The sequence below is a fragment of the Malania oleifera genome, chromosome 2 (assembly GCF_029873635.1).
Source record: "Malania oleifera isolate guangnan ecotype guangnan chromosome 2, ASM2987363v1, whole genome shotgun sequence".
NCBI lineage: Eukaryota > Viridiplantae > Streptophyta > Magnoliopsida > Santalales > Ximeniaceae > Malania > Malania oleifera.
This window is the reverse complement of record NC_080418.1, coordinates 129,635,290-129,649,596: the sequence shown is the minus strand read 5'-3', so window position 1 is coordinate 129,649,596 and position 14,307 is coordinate 129,635,290. Positions and strand designations below refer to the sequence as shown.

Below are 14,307 nucleotides of genomic sequence, written 5' to 3'. Positions count from 1 at the left end.
TCCTATAGTACATATAGTAGGCTTGATGAAGGTCACTGATATGCTTGTAGGGATATTGTGACCGAGTGCTTAAAGCAAGTAATCGAGCTAGAATGTGTTATGTTCAAATTACTAGTGAGGGCCCAACTCCCTCGACATACTCTCACAAGACCAGATTTAATGAGAATAAATGATACATGTCCCTTGCATACCCAAAGCTCTATGTTGAGAATTTCACTTGTGAGTTTGTCCCACATTAGAAAATTTAAGTGAATGATGGATGCTTATATACATGGTTGGACCCAAAACCCAAGAGACTTAAGATTTTGGGTCAAGTTGTGTTTTCCCATGTGTATCAAGTCCACCTATAGGCTCCTCTGGTCCAAACAAGTGGTATCAGAGCTGACGGTTCGTAACTCTGGGTGAGTGACATCATAAAAAAGTCGAGAGGTGAAGCTAATAAGAATCGTGTAAGCTGTGGATGGATCCGAATAGGGTCAAGATGTGAGAGGTAAGATTGGTTTGGAGACACGTGAAATGTAATCTAACGCACATAAGGCTCTAGTGGTACGGCCCACTTGAGCACTTGTTGGAGAATTGGGCATACTCCCATAAGGATGACAATTTCCGTTCAAGAATTTTGGTACCCAAAATTTCAGTGCTAATTTATACAGCTTTTTTGTCTGAAGTCGCAGAAAATTCCAAATCCTAGGGATGAACTTGATACTCCAAAATGCAGTGCAAGTAAACTTCTTGTCTAATATATAATGTTGCAGCTATAGATCACTTGCACCTAAATAGGTCCATGCTTTTTTTCTTTTCCCTGTGCAGCTTCTTATTGATGACAAGAATGTTAAGGAGTCCAGCAGAGAGTGCTAGCAGAACACACTGGCCCAAGAATTTCAGTTGCATGCTCAATTAGAACGCAACTTCAAGAAGGAATAACAACACTTATGGGCCCCCATTAAGAAATTGCTATCAGAGGGTTTATTGTAGCACCTCCGAAGGACTAAATGGATGTCACCAGCGGCGCATGGAGATTAGGGGCTTGCTGCAGTAGATTATAGTATTAATGTGGTAAGTGTTGTGCCCAAGGACTGAAAAGAAGAAGGGTAGAATGTGGTGAGATATGTCCGTAAATTTCTACATGGTGAATGTTTCATGAGTTTGGGAATCAGTCTTGTCTTAGAATATGGGTTCATACTACAAACATTGGTTACTTTGGAGCATGCAAACATTTTGCTCCTTCACCCCTTGTGCAAATCTTTGGGTAGGTTGGGTTTGAACCATGAATTTTAGGTTTTGAATTTGGATAGTATTTGTCCAAATTCAAGCACAAATTCAAGTCTAAAACGCTAATTCTAAGGTAGGATTTGCTATTTGAGAGTATGAGTTTTGAGACTTGAATTTGGATGTAAACACAAGGTTAGGACTTGTATTCATAGCTTAAATTGTGTCGCTGATGTTCCTTGTCAATATTGGTGTAACAGATGGAAATAGAAGCAAAGCCAATGACAAATATTTGCACTTGTCATTTGTTTAGAAGTCATGTCATACCCTGGCGCAAGCCCGGGACCTTTCCCTGTGAATGGTTCCAAATCAAAATTTCTCATTATCATGAACTGATAAAATATTGATCTTGAATTGGTGATTCTTAAAGCCATCTCTTTAATGCTGGAATGAAAACTCTTAGGCCCAGCATTGGGTCGAAGCTCTTTCGGCTAAGTTCCCTGTCGATGTACGTACTTGATCAATTCAAAACTCCCGATTCTTGTTCTAATTATGGATGTCAACTTGTGCTACTTGTGGTTCATTCCTCATTATTTCTGTAAACACATTCTTCTACCTCAATCTTATCATATAATAAAATAATAATTTGCAATCAGACATCAGCTTGAGCTAGATCCACTGTTCGCATGCTCGGGATTGATCACGTGACGTGACATGCCCCAGATTAATCTCAAGTCATGGGATTTTTAAGAGAATTGATTTCATGAGCTCGAACTGGAAAACCACCCTCGTTAGGAGTGGCTCAACTCCCTCAAATCTTTCCTCTAGCTAGTTCAAGTGTTACCCATGTTTCTCTTTTAGGCTGTGATGCTACACCGTTGAATTCTTTTTCCTACCATTGGCCAAAATACAACCAAGACCACTAAGTAGTAACCTTACCCCTATTTAACACTATAAAATGCCGTCTATCCCACCCATTTGGAAGGTTGTTTTGGCCTTCATTTCTCATCAAAAGACTCCAATCCACAACTTCTCTCTCTAAAACAATCATCACAGATTAATCATCCTGCCACTTGCACCTAAAACTCGCGTAAGGATTGCTCCATTCTCCTTGCATCAAACTCTCCACATCATCCAATTACTTGTATGCTGCCTCCCATACACATCCAACCGTCCAGGAGATCCCATCTACAATTTCTATTCTTACCCCAAGAAGGCTGAAATTTTGTAAGAAGAATAAAAATGCAGGTCAACATCCAATGGTGTGTCTGGCAGCAGTGACAGCAATTTCTAATCTTTTCTAGTCCCAATAACTGCGTTCGACTGTTGGATCAGAATTAGGCACAAAGTTAGGCTACCTGACAATTTCTTGAGAAGTGGTATTCCTGATGTGAAAAAGATCACTTTCCCATAGTTTTTATTTTTTTTCAAAGGAATTGTGTGGTTTCTCATCAGCAAATTCCCATGCCTGTCTCATCCTGTGGAATCCATGCAAAGGCAAGAGAGCCTTCTGCAACATTTTCCAAACCGTGCTTTCTCATGGAGTCAAAAAATGGGGGTGCGCATCCTGTACACAACTTCATTATGTCCAACCATGACGATCAGCCCGAGACTTATGAAAGGCAACCAAAACAGCCAGCACAATGATGAACATCTGGGACAGTGCCTCCATTAAACTTGGACTGTACATGGATACAAATATATATATATATATATATATATATATATATATATATATATAATTATAGCTTTTCTTTAATTTAAACTTCCTTCAAAAAATCCATTTGTTTCTTGTTAGTAACTGGTTCCATCTTTTAACGATGATCAAGAATGATTTTCAAGTTCTACATGGAGTTGATATGTCATGATGCAGTAAAGAACGGCAACTGAAGGACCCCCATTTACAATTTAACCTTTATGGTACCAAAAACACAATAGCAGCCTTACAGCAGAACACCCAGACCAAGAAATCACCTTAAAAAAAGGTGCAGTTACTCTTTTTTTTACCCCATCAGTCAAAAAAAAAAAGATGAATATTCAAGAAACCGAAATGCATGGGGGTGACCAAAAAAAGAAAAAGGCCAAGGTACAACAGGACATACATGGGCACGAGTAAGGAGTCGAAAGGTTCTATTAACAAACATACCCTTCAGAAATGTAGAGGGCATTTCTTTACTGACCATAGCATAGAAGGATAAAGGGGTACTACCTTTTAAGTGGCTTATAGAGAACAACTGTAACATACTTGGACTGAAACCTATGGGTCAGACCCATGGCAACCACAGACTGAGACGCCCATCCTCTCTCGATATAAACATGGTTAAGGACAACATGTTGAGGCTTTGAAGAAGAAGCTATATCTGAGTTTTGCATACCAAGAACAGTTAGATGCAGCTGTGATGGAACTACAACTGGCTCCTTTGCGAAATCTTCCTCCGTGGGAAAAGGTCGTCCATAACTGGAATCTGGTGATGCTGGAGCCTCAAACTCTACCACACTCTCTGGGTTTTCTGGCACATAATCCTGCACAATAAAGAAAAGTTTATAATGACATGATAGGGGCATTTTTAATTTATGCAATTAATTTTTCGAAAAAAAGAGCTGATGCAAAAAAACAGAGAAGCCTATAGTTTTCTTTCCCTCGTTCATATTTATAGTTCTATTAACACATTTTCACATGAATGAACCTACATACTTCACATGAAGAGTCACACTACCAATATTTCTAAAGGATAGATAGTTTAAAACTTTGTTTTTTGTCATTGTTTTCGGTATAGTTTGGGGTTTTATTTTTATTTTTATTTGATGGGCAGCATTTTGTTAATGTTCAGGCTGCCATTGATTTTCTTGATAATATTGCCTTGTAAATTCTGCTCATGTAATTGAGTTGCACACCATTGGTGCTCTTAGTGTTTGTGTTTCTCTCACCCATCTGAAAAAAAAAATAATAATAAAATAAAATAAAATTCCACACTTGTCAAACAACATTATTGATCAATCTGCTAACACTAAGGAATGGGGCACTAAAGGCCAAACTCAATGGGGCATAGGCTGTCTGTGCCCATCTGAGAATGTTCGCTCAGCAAAGCACTTTAAAAATGCAACATAATGTAGCAAAATGGTGCCAAGGATTCATTTGCTATAAACAAAATATGCATCACATGCTATTTTTATGATTAAAAAAATTCAGTAGAAATTTCAGATAATGCCAACAGATAGGCTTGCTAACCCATTTACCATCATTTACTCAACAGATCGCTTTGGACGACCAGTAATACTACAAATAAATACAGAACCAGTAGAATATGTAAATAAAAAGAAGGGATGCTGATGCCAGCACAAGAGTACAGAAGGATACATACATGAACATCAAGGAGATTACACACACGACCCATCTCATCAGCTATGAAAGGAAGATCTGGAATATATCTCCATTCGCCATCCACAATGAATTTGTAGTGGTATATACCTGATGGCAGGACCAAAAGAATGGAGTGATCCTTACCTGACCTTTGCAGCATATTCCTGCAAGTAGAATAATCACTAACGCAAGTTTTGAATCTCTAAATTTGGGGTTTTTCAAATCACAAAGGTGACAATATACAAAGTGGGTAAAGCTTGCCTGGATGCCCAGTTGTCCCAAGATCCTTCCACAGCCACATCATTACCCCCATAGTTCCATGTGATCATTGTGGGTATTCCTTGTTCAGGAGGATGATCAGTACCTCCATGAGATTCAGTCTGACAAATTTGATTCATAAAGGGCGGGCCATCACCCCTATGCAAGGGAGCTATGGGAAGCTGCAGAGGCACAAAAAGCAAATATCATGTCAGTCGGGAATTGGAAATTCTAGTAAGTGCTCAAGGAGCATCTAATTATATCCCAAAATTATTTATCCTTTGCCATTAAACAGCCAGCTCCTTTCACAATAGTTGCTTATTGGGCAGAGTGCAGATGTGTAGCTTCCAAAACTACAGCTGAAAATCTCCATTCCATAAAAAAGATTTGAAGGTAACACCTGGTGCACAATGCTCCCATGCCATATTGAGGGTCTAGGAAGGGCACGATATACACAGCCCTACGGCCACATTCTGAGAGGTGGTTTCCTTGATTGAACTTTTGACCTTTAGGTTTGAGCATGACATCCTAACTGTTAGGTCAAGGCTCACCCTCAAAATTTTAAAGGAATATAGAATTTTAAAGATTTATATAAAAAATATTTAAAGCAATACGAACTTTTAAATAAACCCTTGAAACTAAACAAATTATCAATATCTCTAATTAAACTTTACCAAAAAAACAAATAATGCAAACAAAACATACAAAAAAGAAAATCAAACTCAGAAATTAACCAGCCAAAGCATGGAACAAGAGCACCAGAATGTTGAATGCTTTAGTGTTGTGAATGCCACGACTCCATAAGCAAATTTGCATATGAATATAACACAAAAATAGAAATGTGTTTCTAACACCAAGAGTCCCAAATATGGAAAATGCTCGCTTAGAACTCTCATCTTTAAGTCCCAAATAACAAGAAAACTTGTAATAATAACAAAGGTTAACTTAGCATCGTTGTAAATTATCTTGAATTGCTAAGCATTTCCTCTAAGCAGTTATTTGCATTGTGTTCAAGAATGACTTCAATTATATGTCCACATTCTCTATGTTCGCTAGTGTGCAGACTATTTTGTGGTAGCAACATGCGGTGTGTACAAAAACTATAGTGTAAATACATGTGAACCAACAGCTTTCACATTTCTCCCTTGTATGGGAGGCACCTTGGGAAAGAATTTGTCTTCTGCCAACTTAATAAAAGGAGGTGGGTGCATGGCTAACCACCTTGTACCACACTCCAGTAGGGATGAGGACTTGGCGGAATTAAGTTTAAGCCATCTTGGGATGATTGCTGAGTCGCTGATAAGAAAGAGGAACTCAAGGCTTGGAAGGCATTCAGGAACAGAGTAACAATAAGGAAATGAGAGATTCCACATCACTGGCATTGTTCTGTCTTCAGTATGTTGTTGGCAGGGAGAGGAAATGGAAGGGCTTTTGAGAGCTTGGGACCTCTTTGCAGGTCGAGAATTTTTTCTTTACATACATTTTTTGTAAGCATGAGATGTTTGTCTTTGTCAAGATTCTTCTGCAAACTATGTCAAGAGTTTATTCTTAGTATATTTTTTGGGGATCCTGTATAATTTAGCATGTCTTGTTTGTTTGTTTGCTTGTTTGTTCGTTTGTTTGTGTATTTTTTTTTTTTAAATCAAATGTTGAAAGCCATTAATAACATAGAAATAACATGTTATCAACAGTCAGAATGAAAACTCAAGTTTAGTTACTTAGGAACCTGATGGCAAAAAGTAGTCCTCTATCTAATCTCTTGAACTATGGAAGCTCTTGAGAACAAGAGGAGAACTGTCCATATTATGCACACTAAAGAAATCAGAATCACACACCAGAGTCTCAAATTAGAACAGTCCAATAGCACCAAGTTCTAAGTTATAATACAGACAATGACAAGTGTAACTCAACTTTCTCAGTTTGCTCTGCATAGGATTTGACCCGAGTAAACTAAGTATTTGATGACATTAGAAGACTTTTTTTTTTTAATATTTATTTAAAATTAAAATGTAAGACGCATGTTTTAAAAGGCTCCATCAAGGCTTGCCTCAAGGCAAGGCATGGCTAAAATGCCTTGAGGCTCAATCTAAAATACTAAATTCTAAAAACGCTAACATATTACACATTGAGGCTCACGCATTCACACAAAAGACACATCTTTTGCGCCTTCTTAGTTCCGGCTTATGCATTTTGGCTGTGTGATTCTCAAGTTAGAATTGGCTAAAAAATTTTAACTACATGTTTATATAAGAGATGCCATAACATGAGTTGATTTCTAAAACTCTTGGAACTCAACCTTTCCGAAATAACTGAAAATTGTATCTTAAATCATGGAAATAATTTGAACTTTGTAATAGGTATCTCTTGTCATGATTTATGTCATGAATTTAGGTAAGAAATTTTTTAATGGCCAACAAGTAGTTTGCAAAAGACATTTAATTTTTTTTTTTACATTCTATTTGTGTTTTTATTAATTTTTTCCTTATTTTTAAAAAAATATATAATTTATTTATATATTTTTGTCTAAAAATAAAATTCTCAAAAGGGTTACGCCCCAACACCTTAAGGCTTATGCCTTGCCTCATAGGGGTTAAAATGCCTCATTTATGCCTTCACCTTTTAAAACATTGGTAAGACGTGCATGATGTATTAAAGAAACACCCTAAAAGTGTGAGGCATAAGATGGATGTAATAAATAAATAACCAATTTTATTGTATTCTCTATAATATGTTAATTTAGTATTTTCAATATATCACATCAAATGAATAAATTACTCTCCTAGTGTCGCCAACAAGGAAGACGAATATTAACCTCTCCTAATATCATTTAGCCTCCCCACCTATCCTTTGCCATAAATTTTTAATTAAATCATCCACAATTCTATTTTCTGTATTTCATAACTTGTATGGATTTCATAGTTTATTTTCCAATATTCATATAGCAAACAAGGAATTAAGAATTTAAGATAAAGAACCAAATGAAGAAAAAAAAAATCCACAAATCATAACTTCTCAAAACAATAGTATCAATTCCATATAGAACAAATCTGGGCATAATTCTCACTAAAGAATCTTCTACAACTCCAAAGTGTTTTGACCAAGTTCTGTTGAAAAATGAAAAGGAAGCCCAATGCACGAGGCTCCCACCAAAGGTTTGGTCCATGAAGGATGGTGTGGATGTCCAATGTACACAGCCTCATACCAGCATCCAAGCTATTAATGCAACTTGAACTAATGAGGTCCACATTGCAATAGAGCAACCTTCCTGATGAATCAGAGGCTGCCCTAAACAAAGTACCCTGACATAAACATTGTTTCTTCTAACCTGCAATTAACACTTGTCTACAACAGGTTTCATCTAAACTGTGTTGGATGCTTGTCCGACTCTTGAGACGTCTAACACAAAGAAAAGACAAATATAGCTACCCTCCTATAAGTTTGCACATTAGTTAGTTTTAAACACTTAAACCTTCTCAGCAATATTTGCAAACTGAATTGGCTGCATATGTAGGGCTAAAATACAAATTAAGCTACTACAGCTCAACTCAAGATAAGACTCAGTTAGCTTGTTTGAGTTTGAGCATGACTCTTTAGCTGAACAAGTCTTAAGATCAATTCCCGTTTTTGAGCTCCTCAACTTTCAGAGCAAAGCTCAAGCAAAACTTGATCAGGACCTGAGTGTCACAAACCTACAGAAAATGTCCAAACACTCAAACTCAACTCAAGATTGAATCGACTAAAACTCATTCAAGCTCATCAAGAAATAAATAAGCCAAGCTAAATCAATGCGACTCATTACCCTTTTCAAGTTAAACCTGAGACTCAGCCAAACTTAGCTTTATTACATCCCTTGCTGGAAACAAAATCAAGTGGGAAATTGTCACAAGTTCAACAAGGATACCACCAAATGACTAAATTAAATTTGCTCACAGTGCATAGCCCTACAGCAACCATCCGAAACATATGCAATTAATGCTATAGACAAAATGCCATGTGGTGACATTTTAAGTTTCAGACACCTCATTTCAACATCACAAAAAAATTGAATCAACACTTTCCAATTTGTACTTTTCCTTCTCTTTTCACTCCTATTATTTCTTTATATTTATAATTGAACAAACACCCTGCTGGGAACATGCTAAATGTTGTCAAACTTAACACAACACACCCACCCACTCGCCTTAAATCAAAACCATATCATCTATGCCTAATCAAAGATTATTATTACTGCATCATTGCTGTTAACAAAGACATGGCCAAAATGAACACCCCACATCCAACTTCTCCAAAAAATTTTATTCCAAAATCTGCATGCATGTCGACATCCTCAGAGTGTTACACTATGCAATGCAAGATAATATCTTCAAAATTTTCAAAATTAAAAAGCAATCCCAGATATAACAACCGACAGATTTTAAGATCTCAAGCATCACTCTCAACATTAATGAAGAATGCAATCCTGTCCTCAACGCACACTCAACTAAAGAAAAATAAGAACAAATCTAACATAATAACGGCCATAAATAATTAATACTACCAGTAAATTTATGCTATCAAAATTAAGCAAAACAACACAAACAGGATTAACAAACAAAACGATGAATGATAAACGACGGTCAAACAAAATAAAGTAAAACCGCTCACTGGTTAAAGACCTGGATGGAACCAAATTCAACAAAAAATCCTAAAACCCATTCCCGAAAATTACAAACGAGAGAGAGAGAGACCTGCGGAGCGAACATGACGGGAGATCGAGAGTGTCCAGGGCTCTCGGGAGGCGTATTGCCCATGGAATCAGAAGAGGTGACGCGAGACGGGGGATTTGGGTCTGGGGCGTGATTGTCAGGGTAGGGTGGGTCGCCGTTGGATCTTCCGGAGGGATCGTCTCCGCCGTTCTCTCTCCCGTTGGCATTTCCCATCTTCCGAGCGCTCACTCACCGATCTACCGCCAACGAACACCGCAACTGATACGAACTCCAGGGAGCGAGCGAGAGAGAGAGAGAGAGAGAGAGAGAGAGAGAGAGACGGTGGTTGCAGGAAATGCAGGAGGGCAGAGAAGACAAGGGAGGAGGGGGCGTACTTGGGCAAAGGGGGTAGTGGAAATGGCACCTGTTGTCGGGTTATTTACGGAGGAAGCCACTGCGACGTGCCGGACCGCCGGAAGCGGTTCTGACGTCCAACCAGAGTTGCAGGCTTGCAGCCTGGCCCAGGAGAGAGAGGAGAGAGAGAGAGGGGCTAGAGAAAGGATTAACACGAAATAAGAGAGAGAGAGAGAGAGAGAGAGAGAGAGGGAATGGATATGGTTGAAAACGTAAACTAGTATTTTGAGTGATGGGGACTCCACGCGCCGTCTTGGTTCCCCAGCCCCACGCTCCATCTAGATATTTACTCTGAGCTGGACATAAATAAATAAATAAATAAAGAAATAGAAACTCACATTTATGATACTCTGCTTAAATGTTTTTTTTTTTTAATCTTGGGAATCACAATGTCCTCATTGTCTCGTTGCCACTTTAATATATATATATATATATATATATATATATGTATATTATGATTGATAATAAAATTATTTAATTTTTGTAAAATAAAAAAATAAAAAGGTTATTTGGATTTTTTTTTTTAAAAGTATTTAACTTTTTACATAAAAAAGTTAACGATGATATTAATTAAATGAACTTAGGGCATACTTTAGTTTCTTTATTTATTGCTACTAAAAGCAATAAGAAAAGAAGGTTAGGTAGTCGTAAAACTTGTCAATGCTATAAAATATTTAAAAAAATAAATAGAAAATTAAATAAAATGAGATAAAAATTTTATATGATTTGGATATACCTATTTCACGGACAGATGAGATCAGAATTTCACTATTTTGAGGAACAATTACAAAATAATATGCAACCGATCTTGTAAAAAAAAAAATATATCTCCTACTTTCTTTTATATCTCTCATTTTTCTTTCCACTTCTTTCTTTCTCTCTTCATTTTTTTCCCCTACTCATGTGGCTATGTAGGATGAGACTTTTATAACATTCACAAGTTAGCTAATGTTGACTTTATTAGTACAAACATATGAGGCAGGTTCACGGGAACATGAATTAGTGCAGACATATGACGCAAGTTCATGGGGTAATGAATTAGTGTAAACATATGGGGCAAGTTCATGGGACATGAAGAGGTGGACATGATATGGATGAATGACAGCCACCCTCATCCATTCATAACACTCTCCCTTGGTTGTCACTTATATATTAATTTTTTCTGTTAAAATATTTAAGGTGTCTCATTTCAATAAGATGAATCAATTTCTTGAATGTTGTAGTAGGCAAAACTTTCGTGAACAAATATGTTAGATTATCACTTAATCGAATTTGCTGAACATCTATATCGCCATTCTTTTACAGTTCATGTGTATAGAAGAATTTTGGAGAGATATGTTATAGATACCCGAACCCGTAAATAAGGAAAATAAATAAGAAAGGGGTAAAAAGGGAATAACAGCAGGGTTCGTTGATGAGGGCAGTATGCTTGTCGATGAAATCCCTTCAGTTCTTCGTCACCGAAATTCAGAGCATTGTTGATGAAGAGATATCGAGCGAACCAAAGAAAATATCCGGATAGGGTTCGTCGATGAAGGCAGGGCTTCGTCCACGAACTAAGCGGCTGGTTCATCGACAAAGGTGCCGCCTCGTCGACGAATTTGACTTGGTCAAAGGCTCAATAAATATCATTTTTGGTTGCTTAAGGGTTAAAAAAACCCAAAAGCTCTCTCTCTCTCTCTCTCTCTAGAACCAGCGAGCTCTCTTCTCTCTCTCTCTCTCTCCGATTCTTCGCCATTCGTCGTCCTTTTCGACGATCAGAGGTTCCTACATAAATTAGAAGGAGAATCTCTTCAGTTATAGAGGATCAAATCATCGTTTTGAAGATTTTTCGGGATTTTTCCTAAAATTGAGGTAAGGATCTGAATTCGTTTTCATTTCGGTAGATCTGTAGTAGATGGAATAATACTGAAGTATTGTTCTTCGATTTTTAGGTTTTGAGGTGTCGTAGTTTTGGATCAATAAGCTCGTGTTTCGGTTTTACATTAAAAGGTAAGGGGATTTGTTTAAATCGGTATTTTTAGAAAAGGAAACCACACAATACGTAGCTTATGTTTATATGTACTTATTAATTGCTTATTTGCAAAGTTTTACGGGGTATAAATGCCGATTCTTACGATTTTCACGATTTTACGGTTTTGGCAAAAATTAGGTTTTTGGCATATGATCTCCAAATTTCTTAAACTACTTTATTTTCACTAAAACTAAAGTAGGAGATGCTTGAAACTCTTAAATAGCAACAGAAATGATATTTTACGAACCAGTTATATGAAATGTATGTATATGATCAAATAAGTGTGACGTATGATATGAGATATATGTATATGAACTATGTGGACTAAGGTTCTAAATGATTATCAGAAAATGCAGAAAACAGTTGCCGGTTAGATACCGTGCCAAGTATGAGAAAAGGGTAAAACCAAGAGGTTATAAGTCAGTTTTTACCACAGTATGAAAGAAAGTATACATGAATGAGATTATGAAAATACCTGAATTCCACAAGTTATTATGTTTTAATGTAAATTGTATATATGATATTGGGACCGTAGCTTGTCTCAATAGTATATGAAGCCTTAAAAAGCTTATATTATGTAGGCTCGGTACTGTTGCCAAAATAGAGGTACAGTGCAACCACACGTAGTTATTGTTCAGTGTGGGTACCTAGCAGTAGGCTTAGTAAGAAGGGCCACTGGTCAAAAGGGATCAGGGTGGTGATGGCCAAGTTGGACTGCAGTATGATAGGATGTCTGACAATGCCTGTACGTACAGGGCTCGATCAGTGTTTTCTTAGCGCACAACCTTTACTATGGGGAGTTACTGGCATAGTTATGATAGTTTCGAGCTAGACGGTGTTCTGAATATGCATATACATGATTTAAACGCTTTACTGGGCAGAGTTACAGGTTTGAGTACCAGGCGGAGGGATCGTATAGTGTATGGGCATGTACCCTACTCAAATGAGGAATAACTTCCTAAGAGGGAGGGTGAATTGGATTCTTTTTATAGTTTAATGATTTTTAAGCTCTTGTTTTTAGTTACCTAGAAACAAGATACATAAACAATAGCCACACTTAAAAATACTGAAATTTAAATTCACAAGTCAAATAATGAAATCAAGATAATTCAATCACTCAACCAAGAATATTAGAGCTTTTGTTGATTTCCTTATAAACTCTTAGTATGCACTTTACTTGATCAAGATTTCCACAGATTAATCAACGTACTCCCTTTTTAGGTTTCCGTAAAACGATTAATCAAAATGTACTTTCTAAATATCAAGTACCTTTGTTTCTTTCTCACTTAAGAACTTGCAACCTGCACTTTTAAATCATACAACAATCGTAAGTGAAGCAGAGAGAAAAACACAAGATTTTTATGAGGTTCGACTTCAACACAGCCTATGTCCTTGCCTTTGGCAAAACACCAAATGATTCCACTATATTAGTTCCGTTACCTGGTGGAACAACACCTACTTACAACCACTCCTTCTGTTAGGCTAGAGCCCGCCTCTCCAAACAACAATCCCTTGTATGGTCCAACGACTCAACAACTTTGAATCGTCTAAGAATGATGATAAAGAAATTTTGTGTACAGAAGAAAACTCTCACAATAGAGTAAATTAGTACAATGATCAGCTCACTTATACTCTAAGGTAATTCAAATATAAGAAATTTGAAGCTCAATATGTAGTATGAATTACCTAATAATTTTTCAAAGAAAATGAAAGATTCTAATTTTTTTAAATGCTTAGCTTCAAAGTATAAATCAATAGTAGATCAGAATTTTAAGCACAAGAGAGTTTTAGATCCTTTGAGAAATTTGAATACTTGAAGATCGCTTGATCTAAAAACCTTTGAAAAGTTGTTTGATAAAAAAAACTTTGAAGATTGCTGGATCTAAAAACTTTTGAGAATTGCTTAATTTCAAAAACCTTTCAATATTTCCTTAATAATAATAATTTTTTAAACCTTTGAAACTGTTGACTATTTATAGATGTTTTTAGAAGCCATACATTACTCCCAAAGATTCCTAAAAATCATTTCCAAATATTTTGAAATAAATATGTTCAAAAACATGGTTTAAAAAATTTTCCCTTTGAGAAAATTAATGCCAATGTTCGAGTGGCAGTCGCCTGTCACAGAGCACTCTCTCAACACAGAATGCTGGCAGTCGCCTGGCTTGTTCACGTAGGTGCCTGGCAGTTTAGGCAGTCGCCTGTCTAGCTACTGACTTTATGAAAAACCATTTTCTTAATGTGGCAGTCGCCTGCCTCATCATGGCAGTCGCCTGCCTCATCATGGCAGTCGCCTGGCCCTTCATTATTTTAAAAAGTTTTCTTTTCTTAAACCCTTTCTTTTTATTGATTTAAAAAAATATTCT

The 14,307-nt window shown here is 36.8% G+C and overlaps 1 protein-coding gene across 1 annotated transcript; it reads right to left on the bottom strand.

The window, feature by feature from the left end:
• Positions 1–3,086: 3,086 nt before the first annotated feature.
• On the bottom strand, positions 3,087–10,127 carry LOC131147786 (SNF1-related protein kinase regulatory subunit beta-1). Its single transcript, XM_058097357.1, has 4 exons — positions 9,556–10,127; positions 4,832–5,010; positions 4,572–4,734; positions 3,087–3,732 (listed from the first exon to the last, which is right to left on the bottom strand). The coding sequence occupies exons 1-4, from the start codon at positions 9,745–9,747 to the stop codon at positions 3,415–3,417; spliced, it is 852 nt and encodes a 283-aa protein (XP_057953340.1). The 5' UTR covers positions 9,748–10,127; the 3' UTR covers positions 3,087–3,414.
• Between the last annotated feature and the right edge of the window lie 4,180 nt (positions 10,128–14,307).